Below are 22466 nucleotides of genomic sequence, written 5' to 3'. Positions count from 1 at the left end.
AGATCAAGTTGGTAAAGGTAAATTGGAGTTGTCTTTACTGCAATACAGTTGAGCAAATTGCAGATGTGTTTACCAAGCTTATGAAGTTTGACAGACTTAAGAGAATAAGATAAATGCTTAGTCTTGTATGTGTGTGTGATTGAATCAAGGGGAAATATTAGAAGTAATTCAATATAGTCTTTTGTAAAGTGTCATGTGTCATAAGGTGTATTTGGGCCCTATGAGTCCATGAGCTGTATGAGCCCGTTAACAAACAATATATAGTATTATAGTGTTGTTGAATATTGAATAAAGTGATCGTTTCAAGCAAATTCAGTTTTCTGAAGCTAAGGGATAATAGAAAGTAATAATATATATAATATGTGATGCTAAGCTTAAACCAAATTTAATCTTCACTGTCACATTTTGGTGTGTGGTGTATCTTTTCCAATTCTATAACATTACAAGTCTAACTAATAATAGATGAGTATATTTGAGAGGATAGAACATAATAGCTTCACAGGAATGAATACATTAATTGGTTCTTTATAAATTAAAATAGTTTGAATTTCAAAGTCTATAACCATGCAAATACTTGGCCCATCTTCTAGCCATGTAAGGATCATGAAAATCCCAGCTTTCAACATTGCTACTCCTTCCACCTATGGTTGCAGTGTTCATATCCCTCTCACTCTCACTCTCTTCACCAACTTCTAAAACATCATCATCACCTTTATGTTCTCCAACACCTACAACACTTTCTCCATTCCTTCTAACACACTCATCAATTTCACCTTCAATGTAGCTATATTCTACATACACATGACTACAATCACCTAAGTCTAATACAATTCTTCTTTCTTCTCCACCTCTTATCTCTCCAATTCTTATCACTCTTCCATTTCCACCTTCTTCACCGGCTTCACATATTCTTAGTTGGATTTCCCTAACAATGCCTCCTAACATCTTGGCCAAAAACTCCTCAAACTCTTGCATGACAAATCCACTCGAAGTTCCAAAGCCGAATCCTACATGAAATCTATGAATAGGTGTCGATGGAAGTTCCATGCTTATAGCATGGTATGGTCTAGTAGGGTTATCTGATAGGTTGAGGATACATGACTCAGGGTTCTTGTGCACGCGGTCTTCGAGTATCTTAATTCCTTTCTTCAACCCTTCAACCGGATCAGCTTGTCCCATGTAGAACAATCGGTCAATAACTTGAAGGGCCGTGCGTTTTCCATAGGATGTCATTCGTCTTAAGGGGAAGACACGAGCTGCAGCCGAGGAGTATGTGACAATGGCGAGGCGGTCAATGTGTCTGAGGGAGAAAACCACAAGAGCCATTGCTTGTTTGAGAAGCCTTAGGTGTGGTCCATTGGGACTAGCAACTAGGACTATGTCAGTTGCTCGTTCGCCTGTGAGTTTTACCGAGAGATAAGCTTTATTAGAGGAGGGACACATGATATAATTATATGGTGTTTGCATAGGTGATGAGGAGCTGCAAGATAAAGCATTAAGGGATAGATGGCAAGGACATGAAGCATGCTTGGTAACTTGCAAAGCTGGATGGAAACTAGGTGCTGCATTTGGTGGAATAGGTACAAGAGAGAAACATAACTTGGGAATTTCAGGCGAGTCATTAGGCTCAACAGGATCATCATCATCATATCGAGCAGTACGAAGAATAGAACGGCGATGAACACGAAAGGTGGCAATAGAATCATCAAGGATCCGTAGAATGGGATCACTTTGGTTGCTAGATGCGTAGGAACCAGATAGAATGTTGTTAAGGTTGCGAGGGAGCTGAGTCCAATGGGCGCGGCAAATGGGGCAAGTGACACTACCGTGGCGGACATTGGAAGAGATGCAGGCAAAATGGAATGCATGAGAACACTGAGCAGTGAATATAGCTTGGCTTGGACTGCTTCCCTTGCTGTGATAACTCAGAGGATCTAAGCATATAGCACACAAACTCTGCAAAGTTACACAAAGCACGAGTGTCAAGCGAATATTCTATGAAGCAAAACAAGAAAACATTAATGAATCATGACCAACAAAAACAACTATTACATAGTGACCAACACTGCAATTTGATTCTGGAATAAGTGAATCAATAAAATGAAGGTTATAACTATTAGCATATTAACCATACTTTGTTTTCTTGTTGGTTTGGAACTTTTACATGTATATATCGATGTGTGTACTTACAATAAATGTGAACATTACTTAGAGAAAGAGAAAAAAAGATAACTCGCATATTCTCAGTTTATCACACACTAATAATTTTCAATTGTCAAACTATTGATACATTGGAACAAAAAGCTTTTTATTAGAAGAATCACTTTTGAATGAAAAGAAAAGTGGCATGCAGACAAAGTTTGGCTAAAACCAGATGAAGATGAGTTGAGGACAAATGCATATTTGTCAATTTCTACTGATTATCCTTCATTGGAAGATATAATACAAGCCCTTGTCAAGGCTTAACCAATTGATAGAAGTAGGGGAAGATCACTGAAACTTTATGGACATTTTTAATAAAAAGAATTAGGGAAAGTGGAATTATCATTGATTAAAGTATCGCTAATGACAATTTACAACTGTCCCTGAGGGGATTTTAATTCTGTTCTCTGATGTTACAAAGTCAAACTCTTAACCACTGAGCTAACACCTAAGGTTATGGACATTTAAAAATGAGATTCCACATTAAAGTAACAAAATATTGTGTGCAACACAAAGGTTCACTTCCTTCATTAGGAAGCTATTAGACATGTACATAATTCTCTCTAATTTGACCAGAAAAGTTTTCATGACAATAGAAAGAAAAGTATGATCATGCAAGTTGTGGCAGATGAAACTTCCTAATGTGGGGTATGCATTAACAAATGAATTGATTCTTTGTTTCACAGTGCACCATGTGCTGTGGTATTCACATGCTAGTATCCTCTATTCACTACTTTGATGTTCTAAACAAATTTCAATACCAAAATGAATGCTTTAACATTGTGGTGCCAATTCACAAAATGAGAGAAATAATAAAGCAAAACATTAGTTCAAAAGAAAAAGTTCAAATGAAAAAGTAAAACCATTGCATAAGCCCAATCATTGAGGCACATTGGATTCTAAAGTATTATAATAATAGAAATCAAAGATAGGAGGAAATCCAAGAAAGAATAAGTACCAAAATATTTATGAAAAAAGTCAAGAGATACTTTTATCAGGAATATTGTCTTTAATCCTAAACTTCTGAATTTGTTGATAATATTAACATTAATCCATACTGCACCAAGTTTCCTGTGCAGAATGTTAATCAAACCAAACAAAAAAAAGAAACACTTATGTTGGTTTAACTTTTAAGGAACTACAAGTCAAAATTACCTTACTATGAAGCTCATTGTTGTTGGTGTTAGTGGTTATACTTGAATCAATTTCTTCAATTATCTCTCCTGAGGAATTTTTTGTTGTAGATGGAGAAACAAAGGAGGAATTTGAGATCTGCAAACATGTTAAAAACCAAAGTAAATATCAAACTCACTCTAACCACTCAATTAGTAAATGTTAAACTTGTTACAAATCTTCATCAGAAATTAGAAAGTAAAGAGTTAAAACAAAGAACAAACTCAATTAAAAAGTTACTTCATAAGAAATTGAAAAATCTAATGAGAGAACTAATAAATAATCACAATAAATTCATAGGTGGTCCAAATAACCCTCTAACCAATATCATCACCAAAAAATTTAATAGAAGAAAGTAAAAAAATGGGAAATTTTGAACATAATGGTTTAACAAATGTAACTAGGAAGAAACATCATCAATTCCAAAAATTTCACATTTCAAGTTTTATAGGTTTTTTTAATAAAGATTGTGAGTTTTTTAAACAAAAATTCTAAGAGATGAAAACCCAATTTTAAAAATTTGAAGTCCATTCTAAAATGCAGATAAAGTTTACAACTTTTTCCAAAATTCTAAAAACCCAAGAAGAAAAAAATGCATTTTATTTTTTGGTAGAAGAAGATGAAAAAGTGGAAATGTTTATTACAGTGGCAGATAGAGTATAAGAGGTGTCAATAGTAACTGGATCCACCATTGCTTTTCTTCTAGAGAATGAACCACATGCATATGCTGCTGCAACTCCAACTTTCCTTGCTACTTCTCTTAGCAGCTTTGATGTTCCTCTTCTTCTTCCTCCTTCTCTCATTCTCTCTCTCTCACTCTCTCTTTCTCTCTAAGATTACTGTGTGACCCTTTGGAGCTGAGAGTGTGAGAGTCTTCTGTATTTGTTATGAGAGAGAGGAGACAAAAGGGTCTGCAGAATTCAGCAATGAGCAGGTTGTGTTGCCATTGTTGATGTTACTTTTTTAAGTCACTATTATTGTTGTTGTTTGTGTTATTTTCTTTTTCTTCATCAACACCACACACACTTATATATAAGTCAAGTACATTTTTACATTCAACTGCTTTCAAAGCACTGTCACCAATATACATTATTATATGTTGCCTTGTTGTGTCCACATTTTTTATCAATAAATAAATATTGGGGAGAGTTACCTTTTTTTTTTTTTTTACCTTCTTACTTTGAAATGAACAAACTTACTTTGAAATGAACAAACCAGCCTAATTTTTGCATATATGGTACTTGGTTTGGTAGCTATAGTTGTAAAGGTAGGGAGGTTTTGAATTTCTGCTTTATGATTTTGTGTTAGGCATAATGGTCCTATGGTCCTTTTCATTTATATTTTGTGAAACTTTAAGTAATTTTTATAATTTGGAATATGTTTTTTTTACAGTAATTTTTATTTGATTGGCTTATTGAAAATAAAGGTTATATATGAGATTATGATTTGAATGTATTCTCTTAAAAGTTTAGTTTGCAAGTTTTCTATTTCTGGTGATGGTCAGTTTTACATTGCACAATATAAGTTTTGTGTATCAAAATATAAATGGTGAGAATTAACATGAGGTATTTTATTGTTGCGTTAATTAGGTTTTAGTTGATTTAAATATGACAGTTACATTAAATTTTATAAAAAATCTGAGAAGTTATTCGAAATAAGATAAGAGTGTTAGATAATGACAATGACACAAGACAAAAAAAAATTAGATAGATAGAACAATGCATTTTAAGAATAATGGTTGAAGTGGTGATACTAAATCAACAGACAATAATCAACTATTTATATATCGATACTCAACTTAAATTGTATATCGTAAATACCATTTTCTAGTGAAACACTATATTACTATCTCTATTTGTGGCTAACCTTTTCCAAATAAAAGAGACCAATGCAGAATTAAATTAGTGTACATCATCAAACATTAATGTTTTACTAAATGAAAATTCAAGACATTTATTAATAGTATGAGTAACACAAAGAATGAAAGAGAACTCTTATAAAAAAGATTGGTTACCAATTATAAATATAGTAAATTTATGGGCTACGATATTTGTTTTTTATTTTTTGTTTTAAATTGACTATACTATTATTTATCTCGAGACAAAACTAATTCTAAAGTTTGAATAAATAAACATGAAATTAATACAATCTTTAATTAAGCAATTAAAGAAAAGAAAGAGGAATTTATTAGTCATCCTTACTCTTAGTTCTCAAATCCTATATTTTTTAAATTTCATTTATGCCCTCTTTAATGTCACAAAATTTTTTCTAAAATTTTTGAATTTTTTCTTTTGACATTGTGAGATTTCCGAAAAAAAAAAGTATCTAATATATTCAGAACACGTATAAATGTTCCAAATTTAGAAAAATAAAAATATTATAAAAAATTCATGATATAGTTTAGTTTTGAATTCACTACGCGAAAAAACGGCTTTTACAGCGCTTTTTTTAAGCCATTTACAGCGCTTTTTCAAAAAAATAAGCGCTGTGGAAACGAGCGCTGTAAATGATACAACAGCGCTTTTATAAAAGCGCTATAAAACATGTAAATACAACGCGCGCTTGTTATGCACATTTTACAGCGCTTCTTCACAAAAAGCGCTGTAATATGCACCCCGTCATATGAGTTATGGGTGTGCATATTACAGCGCTTTCTCACAAAAGCGCTGTAATATGCCCACCCATAATTTCATATATGGGCGTACATATTACAGCGCTTTCTCGAAAAAGCGCTGTAATATGCACCCCGTCATATGAGTTATGGGTGTACATATTACAGCGCTTTCTCGAAGAAGCGCTGTAATATGCCACCCATAATTTCATATATGGGTGTGCATATTACAGCGCTTTCTCGCAAAAGCGCTGTAAAATGCCTACCCATAATTTCATATTATGGGTCTGCATTTTACAGCGCTTTCTCGAAAAAGCGCTGTAATATGCCCACCCATAATTTCATATTATGGGTCTGCATTTTACAGCGCTTTTCTTGTACATATTACAGCGCTTTCTCACGGAAGCGCTGTTGAAGGTGCACCATTAAAGCGCTTTAGAACAACATTAAGCTACATTGGGGCTGTTGTTCGTCAAAATGTCCCAATAACAATAGACAACTGGAGAGATAAGGCGTTGAAGGATGCCAAAGATATCATCTGGAATGACATTCAAGTAAATATTTTGATCTACTCTTTTGTCATTTATAATTTTTTTTCTGTAAAATACATTACTTATAATTGTTTTCATTGCAGACCACTTTTGTTCTTGATGAGGAACGAAAGTCATATGTTTTGAGAGTTGCTGGGAAAATCCATCGTGGATTTAGATCCCATCTCTCAAATTTCTATCTAAAAGATAGAGAAGGAAACACAAATGCTGAACCTCCAAAGATATATCAACATTATATATCAAAGGATGAATGGAGTGCATTTGTTTCCAAACGTTCTGACCCGGCGTTTGTCGTAAGTTATTAATTTATTAGCATTTGTGTTTTATTATTCATATTCGTAGCGTATTTTAAATTTTTACACAATTGCTATTTTTTTTTTATATAGAATATTAGTAAGGCAAATCGCGAACGGGCAAGCAACCCAAAACACCCATACAAGAAATCACGTATGGGATATGCACGCCTTGAACAACAAATTGTAAGTAATTAAACATCACTTTTATATAATGAAGTAATTTGTATTATAAACTATAGTGTGTAACTAATTTGTATTATTTTGTTTATGATTTTAACGAATAGAGAAAAGACACCCAAGCCGATCAACCCTTGGGTCGTCATATCTTATGGAAGGAAGCGCGTGTTAACAAAGAAGGAGTGGTTGATAATGAAAATGTCAAGAAAGTTGTAGAACTTTGTGTAAGTATATTATCACTTTAATATTTTTTAATATTGTATTTTAAAAATGCTATTGAACTTATCTTTTTAATGTTACATGTATTTTAGGAAACTATTGAACAAAGTTCTGAAACTCAAGAGGGCAACAAGGATACGTGCAGGGACATTCTTGGGAAAGTGTTTAATGTCCCTGAGTATTCCGGTCGAGTGAGGGGGAAAGGATTTGGCGTAACTCCCAAAAGCTTTTTTCCTCAAGAGAAGCGCCAAAAACCTTCCAACGAGGAAGTATTAGAGAAGCTCAGAATCTTATCGGAGCAAGTGGCACTCTTGGTGAATACGAATAAAGACAAGCAACTTCCGGTTCAGCTCCAACCTGAAATACAAATGGAGAGTGAAACCGGGAGTTGCAACGTCGGTTTGAAGAGTATTCCCGAGGTAATTAATTACTTACTACTTACTTGCTTATGTAATTACTTATGTATTAAACAAACTTATATATTAACTGTACTTATGTTTTAACTATTGATGTAGGGTGTCACTACATGTGTCCTATACTTGTCCTCGCCGACTCAACGGAAGGTGGGAAAAGGAATATTGTACAATACTTCGGGAGAAGTATTGCACAATATTCCGATCCCCGCGGGCCATGTCAAAGTATCGCCTACGGTTGCTTTCGAACCAACTGCACCGTTGCCCATACCGGACAACGATGGAGATATGAAGTTCTTAAGCGACGCTATTGGCAGTTACGTGGCATGGCCCACACACCTTGTTGCCCTCGAAAAAAAGATTCCCAAGGACAAATCAGTTACATCTCCCGAAAAGGTTTGTCACATTTATTGCCTAAGGTTTTTTATTTTTTCAGATTCAATAAACTAACATTTTACCTCATTTTTGTAGGTCCAAATAAATAAACCACCCCTACAGCCAAAAAAAGGCAGCAGACCTCAAAAATTGGAGGTTAATAGGGCTGCCAAACTACAAAGGCTGGAGGGTAATAAAGCTGCAAAACTTGCAGCAACAAAAAATCTGGATCGGGGAAAATCGGTCGCTGCTGCTGCTGCTCCTAATAAAAGTCAGCCACGCCTTGGTAAATACGGGGCGTGTCTTGACATCCAAATAAAAAGGAACATGGGCAGCAGCAACGATTCGCCCATTGTACAAATGAATCAAGACATCTTTGGAGATGAGTATATTGAGTACCTCGAAAAGGAGCAAATGTACGATCTTCTCGAACATAAGGAGCTGAGTGTTACTGTAATCAGCTTGTACATAAGGTAAAAAATACTTTTAATTGCATTTATTTGTAATTAATTAAATGTATTGGTAATTAATCTAGTTTAAAATTTTCATTGAAGGTTTTTGTACGAGAAGGTCGTGTGCACGAGGAAACTGTCAAATAAATACTCATTCTTGTCTCCGCATAAGATGTCGATGTTCAAACTCGATCCAGACAATGTAAAACACTACATTGTAGATATGTTTTTAAGAAATAAAGAAAGTGATAAATTGTTCTTGGCACCATATAATTCAGGGTACGTAATTTTATCTTTTTTAATTGATGAGAATTTAATTTATTAGTTGTCTATAAACAAAATTGCTTAACCAATTTTTTGTTGTTGTAGGGCACATTGGGTGCTATTTGCAATCAATGCGGTCTCTGAAGTGATATACTATTTGGATCCCGTGCACGGCGATTACACCAATCACCCCGGAATAAAGAATATGCTCGACACGTAAGTAATATTCATTTATTTCTTACATATATATATTTATATATATATATATATAAATATATATATGTAAGAAATAAATGAATATTACTTACGTGTCGAGCATATTCTTTATTCCGGGGTGATTGGTGTAATCGCCGTGCACGGGATCCAAATAGTATATCACTTCAGAGACCGCATTGATTGCAAATAGCACCCAATGTGCCCTACAACAACAAAAAATTGGTTAAGCAATTTTGTTTATAGACAACTAATAAATTAAATTCTCATCAATTAAAAAAGATAAAATTACGTACCCTGAATTATATGGTGCCAAGAACAATTTATCACTTTCTTTATTTCTTAAAAACATATCTACAATGTAGTGTTTTACATTGTCTGGATCGAGTTTGAACATCGACATCTTATGCGGAGACAAGAATGAGTATTTATTTGACAGTTTCCTCGTGCACACGACCTTCTCGTACAAAAACCTTCAATGAAAATTTTAAACTAGATTAATTACCAATACATTTAATTAATTACAAATAAATGCAATTAAAAGTATTTTTTACCTTATGTACAAGCTGATTACAGTAACACTCAGCTCCTTATGTTCGAGAAGATCGTACATTTGCTCCTTTTCGAGGTATTCAATATACTCATCTCCAAAGATGTCTTGATTCATTTGTACAATGGGCGAATCGTTGCTGCTGCCCATGTTCCTTTTTATTTGGATGTCAAGACACGCCCCGTATTTACCAAGGCGTGGCTGACTTTTATTAGGAGCAGCAGCAGCAGCGACCGATTTTCCCCGATCCAGATTTTTTGTTGCTGCAAGTTTTGCAGCTTTATTACCCTCCAGCCTTTGTAGTTTGGCAGCCCTATTAACCTCCAATTTTTGAGGTCTGCTGCCTTTTTTTGGCTGTAGGGGTGGTTTATTTATTTGGACCTACAAAAATGAGGTAAAATGTTAGTTTATTGAATCTGAAAAAATAAAAAACCTTAGGCAATAAATGTGACAAACCTTTTCGGGAGATGTAACTGATTTGTCCTTGGGAATCTTTTTTTCGAGGGCAACAAGGTGTGTGGGCCATGCCACGTAACTGCCAATAGCGTCGCTTAAGAACTTCATATCTCCATCGTTGTCCGGTATGGGCAACGGTGCAGTTGGTTCGAAAGCAACCGTAGGCGATACTTTGACATGGCCCGCGGGGATCGGAATATTGTGCAATACTTCTCCCGAAGTATTGTGCAATATTCCTTTTCCCACCTTCCGTTGAGTCGGCGAGGACAAGTATAGGACACATGTAGTGACACCCTACATCAATAGTTAAAACATAAGTACAGTTAATATATAAGTTTGTTTAATACATAAGTAATTACATAAGCAAGTAAGTAGTAAGTAATTAATTACCTCGGGAATACTCTTCAAACCGACGTTGCAACTCCCGGTTTCACTCTCCATTTGTATTTCAGGTTGGAGCTGAACCGGAAGTTGCTTGTCTTTATTCGTATTCACCAAGAGTGCCACTTGCTCCGATAAGATTCTGAGCTTCTCTAATACTTCCTCGTTGGAAGGTTTTTGGCGCTTCTCTTGAGGAAAAAAGCTTTTGGGAGTTACGCCAAATCCTTTCCCCCTCACTCGACCGGAATACTCAGGGACATTAAACACTTTCCCAAGAATGTCCCTGCACGTATCCTTGTTGCCCTCTTGAGTTTCAGAACTTTGTTCAATAGTTTCCTAAAATACATGTAACATTAAAAAGATAAGTTCAATAGCATTTTTAAAATACAATATTAAAAAATATTAAAGTGATAATATACTTACACAAAGTTCTACAACTTTCTTGACATTTTCATTATCAACCACTCCTTCTTTGTTAACACGCGCTTCCTTCCATAAGATATGACGACCCAAGGGTTGATCGGCTTGGGTGTCTTTTCTCTATTCGTTAAAATCATAAACAAAATAATACAAATTAGTTACACACTATAGTTTATAATACAAATTACAAGTGATGTTTAATTACTTACAATTTTTTGTTCAAGGCGTGCATATCCCATACGTGATTTCTTGTATGGGTGTTTTGGGTTGCTTGCCCGTTCGCGATTTGCCTTACTAATATTCTATATAAAAAAAAAATAGCAATTGTGTAAAAATTTAAAATACGCTACGAATATGAATAATAAAACACAAATGCTAATAAATTAATCACTTACGACAAACGCCGGGTCAGAACGTTTGGAAACAAATGCACTCCATTCATCCTTTGATATATAATGTTGATATATCTTTGGAGGTTCAGCATTTGTGTTTCCTTCTCTATCTTTTAGATAGAAATTTGAGAGATGGGATCTAAATCCACGATGGATTTTCCCAGCAACTCTCAAAACATATGACTTTCGTTCCTCATCAAGAACAAAAGTGGTCTGCAATGAAAACAATTATAAGTAATGTATTTTACAGAAAAAAAATTATAAATGACAAAAGAGTAGATCAAAATATTTACTTGAATGTCATTCCAGATGATATCTTTGGCATCCTTCAACGCCTTATCTCTCCAGTTGTCTATTGTTATTGGGACATTTTGACGAACAACAGCCCCAATGTAGCTTACAAACATGGAGCTGTTGGGGTCAACTGGCTGACCACTCTCGTTCCAGCCAACCTAATAAACTCATATAGTAAGTACATGCCCTAAACCCTAAAAAAAGATAAAAAAACACACAGCAAACAGAGTATATATAGTATACCTCAAATTTAATGCCACTGCTCCGTGCTTTAATCACCCTTTGCATGATAGTTGCACCACGTTTGACTTCTTTTTCGTAAGTCTTAGAGGTGCCAACTTCTTCATTTTGAACTTCTAAATCTTTGTTTGTATCCATTTAACTACAACAAGTTCAACATGCACTTTAGTATAACATCAACAAGCTCAACATGGATCATGCATTATTATAAACAAACTCAACATGTATCAGTATATCTTAAAAAAGCTCAACATGCATTCTAATGATTACAAAAATTTAATAACATCAATACCTGAATAATGATGGTTCGAAGAAAGACGAAATGCAAAGAAAAGAGGGTTTGCAGAAAGTTCACAGAAATATGGTTCACAGAAATACGGTTTGAAGAAATACGTAATGAGGGTTACGTATTTCAATGAAAATATATTGTGTGAAATGGGAGAGATGATCTTGGATGGAAATAAGGTTCGAAATGAAGGAGATGATCGTGGAAATAAGGTTCGTAAAGGACGGGATGATAGGGTTTGCAAAAGAAGAGAAGAAATGAAGGTTGAGATGAAGGTTACGTAATGAAGAGGAAACTGAAGAGGTAACTGTTATATATACGTAACACTTTTACAGCGCTTTTTATAAGCCTTTTACAGCGCTTATTTTGTAAAGCGCTCTAAAAGGCTTCTTTAGTTAAATTTTTAAAAGGCTCTTTTACAGCGCTTTTTTCAAATAAGCGCTGTAAAAGACCTCCGTGTGTTATTATGTTATTTGAATGCCTTTTACAGCGCTTTTTTCAAATAAGCGCTGTAAAAGACCTCCGTGTGTTATTATGTTATTTGAATGCCTTTTACAGCGCTTTTTTCAAATAAGCGCTGTAAAAGACCTCCGTGTGTTATTATGTTATATGAATGCCTTTTACAGCGCTTTCACACATAAGCGCTCTAAAAGGCTTCTTTAGTTAAATTTTTAAAAGGCTCTTTTACAGCGCTTTTTTCAAATAAGCGCTGTAAAAGACCTCCGTGTGTTATTATGTTATATGAATGCCTTTTACAGCGCTTTCACACATAAGCGCTCTAAAAGGCTTCTTTAGTTAAATTTTTAAAAGGCTCTTTTACAGCGCTTTTTTCAAATAAGCGCTGTAAAAGACCTCCGTGTGTTATTATGTTATTTGAATGCCTTTTACAGCGCTTTTACACATAAGCGCTCTAAAATGTCTCTTTATGTTAATTTTAAGAGGCTCTTTTACAGCGCTTTTCCCAAATAAGCGCTGTAAAAGACCTCCGTGTGTTATTATGTTATATGAATGTTTTTTAAAGCCTTTTACAGCGCTTTTCCACATAAGCGCTCTAAAATGTCTCTTTATGTTAATTTTAAAAGGCTCTTTTACAGCGCTTTTTCCAAATAAGCGCTGTAAAAGGCCTTATTGTTTTTGTGTTTTGTTATGTTATGTTATTTTTTAAACAAGCTCAACATGCATGCAAAACCCACATAGTAGTAACTGGTCACCACAAAAATCCCTTCCTCTTCACCAAACTCTTCTCCTTTTATGCATCTTCTTCACAAACATCAAAGCTTACTCTTTCACAATTCAATCTCCACCTCAACACCCTTTTTATCTCTTTACATTCTCTTTCCTTCTTAAATCGAAACTTAATTGGTATTCAGGATCATTGCCATGTTGCGAAAAATGGGTTTGTGTCTGGTGTTTTTGGGGATTCCCATGATGCGTACAAGGTGTTTGAAGAAATGGGTTTGTGTCTGATGTTTTTTGGATTCCCATGATGCGTACAAGGTGTTTGAAGAAATGGGTTTGTGTCTGATGTTTTTTGGATTCCCATGATGCGTACAAGGTGTTTGAAGAAATTAGGTGTCTGATGAATATTATTTTTAAAGCTTTTTTACAGCGCTTTGTCAAATAAGCGCTGTAAAATGTCTTTTTTACTCACTTTCAAAAGAGTCGTTTACAGCGCTTTGTGTGAAAAGCGCTGTAAAAGGTATAAAACACTCATTATTTTATTTTTAAAAGGATCTTTTACAGCGCTTTTTAAGATAAGCGCTGTAAAATGTCTCTTTATTTTATTTTTGTGTTTGGTTTATTTGGGTTGGGATGACATTAAAAACATTTTTATCATTGTTTATTGGATTAAAAATATTGTTATCATTGTCTTTATCACAATACTTTAGGAGATGATGAATTATTAGAAATGAGTATTCTGAAGAATCTATATATATATATGCACTGAGCAAAAGAGAATCTCTCTATTCAGTTCAGTTCAGTTCATGTAAATTACTAATTTATATTCAGTTCAGTTCATGTAAATCAAGCTAAATATAAAACACTCATTGTTACATGAACTTGGTATAAAACACTCAAATCAAGCTAAATATAAGCAGAAAATAAATTAATCAGAAAATAAATTAATCAGAACTTAGTATAAAACACTCAATTCAGATTACATGCATATTTACAATAACACAGTTCAGATTACATGCATAGCTTATATAAAACAATTAAACATATATATACATTAAGATGCCCTTCTTCTTTTCCTGGTGACATTCACATTTGTTTGTCCATTTACAATACGAAACGATGGATTAATCCAAATTCCCTCATCATGATCATCTCTAAGATATAAACCATCATCAGTTGAATCAATTTCATGTGGTTGTTGTGATGTTGCAAATAAAAGATCATTACCAACATCTTCATCATTATTGTTATCATCACTTATTTTATTGGTCGATAGGACAACAGACCATTTATCATTAGAAGGATCAGTGACATAAAACACTTGTTGAGCTTGCGACGCTAAAATAAAAGGCTCGTCTTTGTATCCCACCCTATTAAAATCGACAAGCAAGAATCCTGACTCATCAATCCGAACGCCATTATTATTATCGACCCACTTGCAACCAAATATGGGAACACGAAACATTGTGTAGTCTAACTCCCATATGCGCTCGATAACCCCAAAATATGATAGATTTGCATATATTGGGTTTTTGTCTTTTGCACTTGAGACATGCATCGCTTCAGCTACGAGAGTGACTCCACTATTTTGCATAGTGGTCTGATCATCTTGTTCTTTGGTATAAAATGTGTAGCCGTTAATAACATAACCAGTGTAAGAAAAGACATGTAAGCTCGGACCATTTGCTAGCCACCTCAATCTATTTGAAATTGATCCGGGGTCTATATCAAATTTTGACATTATGTGATTTTTTAACCATGTTACAAAACTTCGATTGTGCTCTCGAGTTATCCAATTTTGATTCCTATTCATGTTCAAACGAGATAACTGATCAATGTGTATTGTAACATACGGTTGAACCTCATCATCATTGTGCAGAACATACAATTGTGCCTGCTCCCATTCTGTCCTTGATATAGTCAGTAGTCTCCTTCCAGTTATCCCTTCTCCTGATAGTCTTCCCGAATGACGAGACATGGGAAGCCCTATGGATTCAACATTGGACAGATATTCAGTACAAAATTCAGCAGCCTCTTCAACAATGTATCGTTCAGCAATACAACCTTCTGGTCGACTTCTACTTTTTACGTACCCTTTTAATATTTTCATATATCGTTCTATCGGATACATCCATCTCATATAAGCTGGCCCACAAAGTTGTGTCTCCTTAACCAGATGAACAGTAAGGTGAACCATTATATCAAAAAACGATGGTGGGAAATACATTTCAAGCTCACACAAAGTAACAACAATTTCCCTCTGCAATGTCGGTAATTTCTGAGGGTCGATCACTTTACTACAAATTTCCCTGAAGAAGAAACATAATCTAGTTAAGGCTAGTCGAACTTTTTCAGGTAAAATGGAACGTATACCTATTGGTAGCAAATGCTCCATTATAATATGACAATCATGGGTCTTCAAACCTTTTAACTTGAGGTCTTTCATACAAACCAAATTTTTAATGTTCGAAGAGTATCCTTCTGGAACTTTAACTTCGTGTAGAAATTTACATAAAACAATTTTTTCCTTTCTAGATAGAGTATGAGCGGCTGGAGGTAGATATGTGCGATTTCCTTTCTTTACTGGAGCCAGTTCATTTCTTATTCCCATATCGACCAAGTCCAATCTTGCATTGACGCCATCTTTAGACTTTCCTGGAACATTGAGTAACGTACCAATAACACTTTCAAATACATTTTTTTCAATATGCATCACATCGAGGAAATGTCTTACATACAATGACTTCCAATATGGCAATTCAAAGAAAATTGACTTTTTCTTCCACCCAGTTTTCACCAGCTCTCCCGCAAAAGGTTTGCCAAATTTATTGGTCAAACCTTGTACTTTTTCAAGTATTTGATATCCAGTCGGTGCTAAAGGAGCTTTACCTTCCTCTGATTTTCCATTGAATGCATTTCTCCACCCACGATACTGATGACTATAAGGTAAAAATCTACGATGTCCAAGAAACACATTCTTCTTACAATGTTTCAACCGCATCCAATTTGTACTCTCTTCACATATAGGACATGCACACTGACCTTTAATGCTATATCCTGATAAATTACCATATGCTGGAAAATCATTAATTATGCCGAACAACATAACCCTTAAATTGAAACATTCTTTCTTATACCCATCATAAACTTCCACACCTGTCTCCCACATACTTTTTAAATTTTCGATTAGAGGAGTCAAGTATACGTCGATATCATTCCCCGGTTGTTTGGGTCCAGAAATTAACAGAGACAACATCATAAACTTACGCTTCATACATAACCATGGAGGTAGGTTATATATTACCAAAATCACAGGCCACGTGCTATGTGAGATGCTTTGAAGACCATGTGGATTCATTCCATCAGTAGAAAGTGCAAGTCTTAGATTTCTTGACTCTATCCCGAATTCAGGATACTCGTGATCAATTTTTGCCCATTGTGGGGAATCTGCAGGGTGTCGAAACATTCCATCTCTAATTCTTTCATCTGCATGCCATGTCAAGTGTTTTGAATCTTCTTCACTGCGATACATGCGCCTAAATCTTGGTATTATAGGAAAATACCACACGACTTTTGCTGGAGTAGATTCTTTCTTCTTATATCGAGAGACATTGCATTTCGGACACGCCTTAAGTAGTTCATATTCGTTTCGAAATAAAATGCAATCGTTAGGACACGCATGAATCCTTTCGTAACTCATTCCAATAGAACACAAAATCCGTTTAGCCTCGTAGGTCCGACTGGGAAGTTCATTATCATCTGGCAACATATCTTTTATGAGTGTTAATAATTCCGTAAAGCTTTTATCAGACCATCCATTACTCGCTTTTAAGTTGTACAACTTTAATATCGCTGACAGTCTTGTGAATTTAGTACAACCATTATATAATTCTTTCTCTGCATCACTCAACAAACTTTCAAACATTTTAGGACAATCTCGAAGATCTTCTTCAACTGCTTTTGCAATCTCATCAACTCGGTCCGGCTCATATGTATCTGTATCGAAATCAGTTGAAGCATATGTAGAACTATTCTCAAAATTAATGTTTCCTTTTTTTTTCTCACCATGTCTTATCCAACATGTGTAGCTTTGATCAATTCCATTACATACTAGATGTCCTTCTAATTCATCTTCTCTAACACGTTTTCCAAAACAACATTTTAAACAAGGACAAACTACTCTATTTGGATCTTTTGCATTCTTCACTGCAAACTCAACAAACTCCTTCACTCCAATTTCATACTCTTTTGACAATCGATTGGCTGAAATCCATTTCCTATCCATATTATACCACCTATATAAATGCAGTAACAAAAATAATAAGCTTTCAAAACATATCAACAAGTTTCAAAAAGAAACCAATATCAACTAACAATTTCAAAACAGAACAGATCATGTGGTATGAGTTTTTGACAATTTTTGACAATTTCAAAACATAACAGATCATGTGTAAAAAATATCTTAGACAACGTAGATGGCCGCACAGTACGTAGAGGATATTAGGGTTCGCAACGTATATAATTATTTGAAAGATGTATTTTACAGCGCTTGTGAAAAACGCGCTGTAATAGGTAGTTAAATTCAATGAAAGCGCATGTGTTTTACAGCGCTTGTGAAAAAAGCGCTGTAATAAGTAGTTAAATTCAATGAAAGCGGATGTGTTTTACAGCGCTTGTGAAAAAAGCGCTGTAATAAGTAGTTAAATTCAATGAAAGCGGATGTGTTTTACAGCGCTTGTGAAAAAAGCGCTGTAATAAGTAGTTAAATTCAATGAAAGCGGATGTGTTTTACAGCGCTTGTGAAAAAAGCGCTATAATAGGTAGTTAAATTCAATGAAAGCGCATGTGTTTTACAGCGCTTGTGAAAAAAGCGCTATAATAGGTAGTTAAATTCAATGAAAGCGCATGTGTTTTACAGCGCTTGTGAAAAAAGCGCTATAATAGGTAGTTAAATTCAATGAAAGCGCATGTGTTTTACAGCGCTTGTGACAAAAGCGCTGTAATAAGTAGTTAAATTCAATGAAAGCGGATGTGTTTTACAGCGCTTGTGAAAAACGCGCTGTAATAGGTAGTTAAATTCAATGAAAGCGCATGTGTTTTACAGCGCTTGTGAAAAAAGCGCTGTAACTGATTCGCGAAAGCGCTTCCGTTTACAGCGCTTTTTTGACAAGCGCTGTGAAATCCTTATAACGTGATGCGCAAACGTTATATGACCTACTACAGCGCTTGTTTTACAGCGCTTTACATAAAAAGCGCTGTAATAGGTTCCGTTATTTTTAAAATATAATTACAACAGCGCTTGTGTTTAGAAAGCGCTGTAAAATGGGCGCTGTTAAATGTCATTTCTGGCGTAGTGATTTTTCACATAAAAAAAAATTGTAAACTTTTAAGGTTCAAAAATATATTTTAGTATTTTATGCAAAAATGTAGGAATGTGAAGTCAAATGTAGAAGTCACTAATTAACAATCTACTTCAAAAAAAACATATCTTGTAATTCAAAATCTCGCATTCAAATAAGAGTTTTCACAAAAACCACAAGACAATTTTTTTTATTTGTATGTAAAATGATATTTTGGTAATAAGAAAGAAAAGAAAAACAATGGTTGTTGATGAAATTGATTAAAGAATATGAAATGAAGAGGGAGGAGGGTTAGAAGGACCAAAAGACAATGATATTATAAGGGCCATCCCACTCAAACCTTATTGTCAAATATTAGTTGTTTACAGCAATAGTTAGATCCCTCCACGTTTGGACCACAATTATTTTCTACCATTTTTCTTCCTCTCTCACTCCTAAATGTACTCATTTTGAAAGAAAAAAATTATGCAATGAGTGCAATATGCATATAATACTAACTTTTTAAAATAAACATTTTTTATGTAGCCCCTTAAATCTAGATGATTTAAAGTGAGTGCCTGTGAAACATAATGACAATTTATAAGAGGAGTTTTAATGATGATTTGTTTCCATTAGATTTTCTAGTATTCCATCCCTCCTTCCTCTCACGGGAAATCATTGGTAGCACTCATACATTGATGCACACTTTCTTATTTTATTTTGTCAATACTTTTTTATCTTATTTTTTAAAATACATATTTATTTTAATTTATTAATAAAAAGTTGTTAGATTTTGAAGTGAACCGGTAGAGATAAGATGAACTTCTGGTCAGTGATGGTGCATTTTTCAAAATAATTATTTTAGCGTTTTTATATTTTTATAAATTTAAATAATTATTTAGTTTAAAAGAATCTCTCAGTTATTTTTTTGTTAACAAGTAAATTTATCACATAATTTTGAGTTTGATTACTTTGAGAAAATATTTTTATTCTTAAAATTATTGTGTTTATTTTATTAATTATTAATAAATTCATAGACTTTTGAAGTAAATATTTATAGCTTTTTTAGTACAATTATCAATGAGTTTTTTTTTCAATAAATTTTTCCATGGAGTTAATCGAATTTGATGTGTGTGACACTAAATATAGATATTTTAAAAAAAAAATAAATTTGAACTCCTTATTATGTGAGAGTTTAACGAGTCCACTAGACTCAACTTCGTTGTACGATTTTAAAATGATAAAAATATTAAAAAAATATATTTATTATCAATAATTTATTTTAAAATTATATCACCAAAATAAAATTATCAGACATTTAAAAAAAATAAAAAAAATTAAAATATTTTTATTAAATAAATGAAACCTTAAAAATTATAAATAGAAAGTATTTTCACACAAAATTAATTTAACATTTATTTTAAATTTTTTTCTCATTCAAAAACAGTTGCACCAAAGAGTGAAAATCATGTCTATGTTGTGGCAGGATTGAAATGAAAACAAAAAGCATTGGGAGTGGAGGGTAAAATGAATAAAGAAAAAGGTCAAAAGGATGTTCCAAAAGGTGGGGAAATTACCGTTTTATTTTGAATTTGAAAAGTTCAGCAATCATTCTTTGTTAGCTTCAATTCTTTCGCTTTTTTTTTTTCTTCTTCTTTTTCTTTTAGTATGTTAATTAATAAAAAGAAAAGATGAGTACCACAAAATTATAAATAAATAAATACATAAAAAGACCAGTGGGTTAGCGCTAAATTGCTTTTCTTGCATTGACTGTATTTTATTTTTCTCATCATAATAAACGCATGATTTATCATATAAATCTTTTTTTTCTTTTATTCTTGTCCTTACTCCTTTTGTAGCTGAGGGTCACATTTAACATGGCAGTATATGCTCTTATTTTAGCTTTTTTTAGGTTAGATATCAAATGGATTTTTATTGGTGGAAAACTTTGGACTAAATTGTAACGTGGTAATTAGTAATTTGATGCTAGCTGCATTAGTATTTAATTTAATTATTAGTAATTAATTTATAGCCGGGCATACTGCTACTTTAAAAATTGGGATGATGTTTAAAAAAATTCAAATAAAATTCGTGGAGAAAATCATAAATGTAATTCTAACACTTTAGCTTCAAATAGAGATTGGTGGTTTAAACCGCCTTCTGATTTTTTTAAATGCAATTTTTCTGTCTCTTTCTCATAAATTAAAATGTTGTTGACATTGATTTATGTTTAAGAGATAGAAATAGAGCTTTTATATCTGTAAAAAAATAAATTGTTCTTCGTCTCGATTATCCATTCATGAAGAAAAAGCTTTTGGTCTATATCAAATTTGTTTTTGGATTATAAAGCTAGATGTCAGGTTATTTTTTAGTTGGATGCCAAAATCATTGTAGATAGTTTTCATTCATCGTCTTTTTTTTTTTTTTTTATTCTTTTCAAATTTGATGTTATTTAGATAACTGTAGAATTTTATTTAATCTTTATTTTAAATACCCTAATGTTGAGTTCTTCCAAAGAAAAACAAATTAGTCGCTTACATCTTAACAAAGATAGTTACATATACATTTTAACCCTAATTGTTATCGTTATATTTGTATATGTATTAAACATTTTACTTTTTATGAAATGAAAGTAAATTTTATTCTTGTCAAAAAAATTAATTAGGGAATTTAGTATTTTTCTTGAATAAACTCCTTTAAGTTTTAAAAGGTAAATAAATAATTTCAACTATTTATAAATAAATGAACTATTAATACCCTCTAAATTGAGTTTTTCCTCTATATCATAGGTAGAATTTTATACAAACACTTTTAGAATTTATTTGATAGACAAGATAAGAGACACAACATATGTTGAATATGACTCATATGCAGTATAAAAGGAGATTGAAGGCGGGAGGTTAAGCTAGTGCAGTGAAGCTCCCTGATTCGAATGTGTGGGGGCGATAGTCCTATGCAGTTCGAGTAAGAGATATAGTAGTAATATGAACCGTGATATTTAAATACCACTGACAATTTTAAAACTCGAATACATTCATCTAATAATATAAAACTACAATTGTTTTTATAGTCATAGATGTATGCATCATTGGTCGAACTTTGTTACCAAGCGTCTTTCGTTTCTATTTGCAATATCTATCTTTATTCTTTTAATATTGTGTTATTGTTCTAACAATAAGACATATTTATCATATCATGTCTCAATTCAATGTTTGATAAACTAATATGATATGATAAATTATTGTTGAACGCTATATAATTTTGAGACTGAGGCATTTGATTTACCAATGCCTTTCGATAGTTATAAATTTTTCTATATTTTGAATTACAAAATGAAAAAAAAAAATTAGTGATTTATGTGATCATATATACAAGCATAGTGTTGTGTTGTGAGAAAATAAAATAAAAATAAGAGAGGCAACTCAAAAGAGATTATTATGTAGCATAGTAGCTTCATGTGCTTTTTTGAGCTTGTTGCTGTTTTTTTCAAATTTTCTTTATTTCCTTGTCTTATTCTTTTCCTTTTTATTTTTCCTTTTTAAATCTCTTTTTATTGTCCCAAAATTTCATAAAGAAGAGGGCCCCAAATTACCTACATATTAGGTTATGTAGTAACCTATCTTCCTATAAGATGAATACCATACCATAGCTATTCAAGTCACCAAATAAATAAATAAAGTATAATTGATATGTATCACAAATGTAAGAAAAAAAATTACACTTTTAGGCAATGGTAGTATTATTTTATGCTACAGGTAGTATTATTATTACATAATTCATCTGATCAATCCTTACCATCAATTATAATTGAAACTTATCATCCAAAATTTTAAATTAACTTTATTATTTACTACTTTCAATTCAACACACAAAATGATGTTTAATTGATTGTTAATTGACAATGAACAAAAAAATTGAGCAAAAAAATTGAGCAGCATAAATAATGTAACACGGTCCAAATTCAACTGCAACAAGTTTGAAAA

At 33.1% G+C, this 22466-nt stretch overlaps 1 protein-coding gene across 2 annotated transcripts; it reads right to left on the bottom strand.

The window, feature by feature from the left end:
* Nucleotides 1–334: 334 nt before the first annotated feature.
* LOC101502786 (probable E3 ubiquitin-protein ligase WAVH2) lies at nucleotides 335–4427 on the bottom strand. 2 transcript variants are annotated; one of them, XM_004486330.4, is made up of 3 exons: nucleotides 4065–4427; nucleotides 3358–3474; nucleotides 335–1956 (listed from the first exon to the last, which is right to left on the bottom strand). In XM_004486330.4, the coding sequence occupies exons 1-3, from the start codon at nucleotides 4176–4178 to the stop codon at nucleotides 550–552; spliced, it is 1638 nt and encodes a 545-aa protein (XP_004486387.1). In that variant the 5' UTR covers nucleotides 4179–4427; the 3' UTR covers nucleotides 335–549. The 2 variants fall into 2 exon arrangements, with proteins under 2 accessions (XP_004486387.1, XP_004486386.1); XM_004486329.4 differs by having other exon boundaries at nucleotides 4020–4424.
* Nucleotides 4428–22466: the final 18039 nt, after the last annotated feature.

This window comes from Cicer arietinum, chromosome 1 (genome assembly GCF_000331145.2).
Source record: "Cicer arietinum cultivar CDC Frontier isolate Library 1 chromosome 1, Cicar.CDCFrontier_v2.0, whole genome shotgun sequence".
Lineage (NCBI taxonomy): Eukaryota > Viridiplantae > Streptophyta > Magnoliopsida > Fabales > Fabaceae > Cicer > Cicer arietinum.
This window is presented reverse-complemented; position numbering and strand designations above follow the sequence as displayed.

Coding starts and splice junctions, on each gene's coding strand:
- LOC101502786 (XM_004486329.4), bottom strand. CDS start 4,178: ATGAGAGAAGGAGGAAGAAGAAGAGGAACATCAAAGCTGCTAAGAGAA. Junction 3,475..4,019: donor CTTATACTCTATCTGCCACT/GTAATAAACATT, acceptor ACATGTTTGCAG/ATCTCAAATTCCTCCTTTGT. Junction 1,957..3,357: donor ACAATGAGCTTCATAGTAAG/GTAATTTTGACT, acceptor GTAACTTTGCAG/AGTTTGTGTGCTATATGCTT.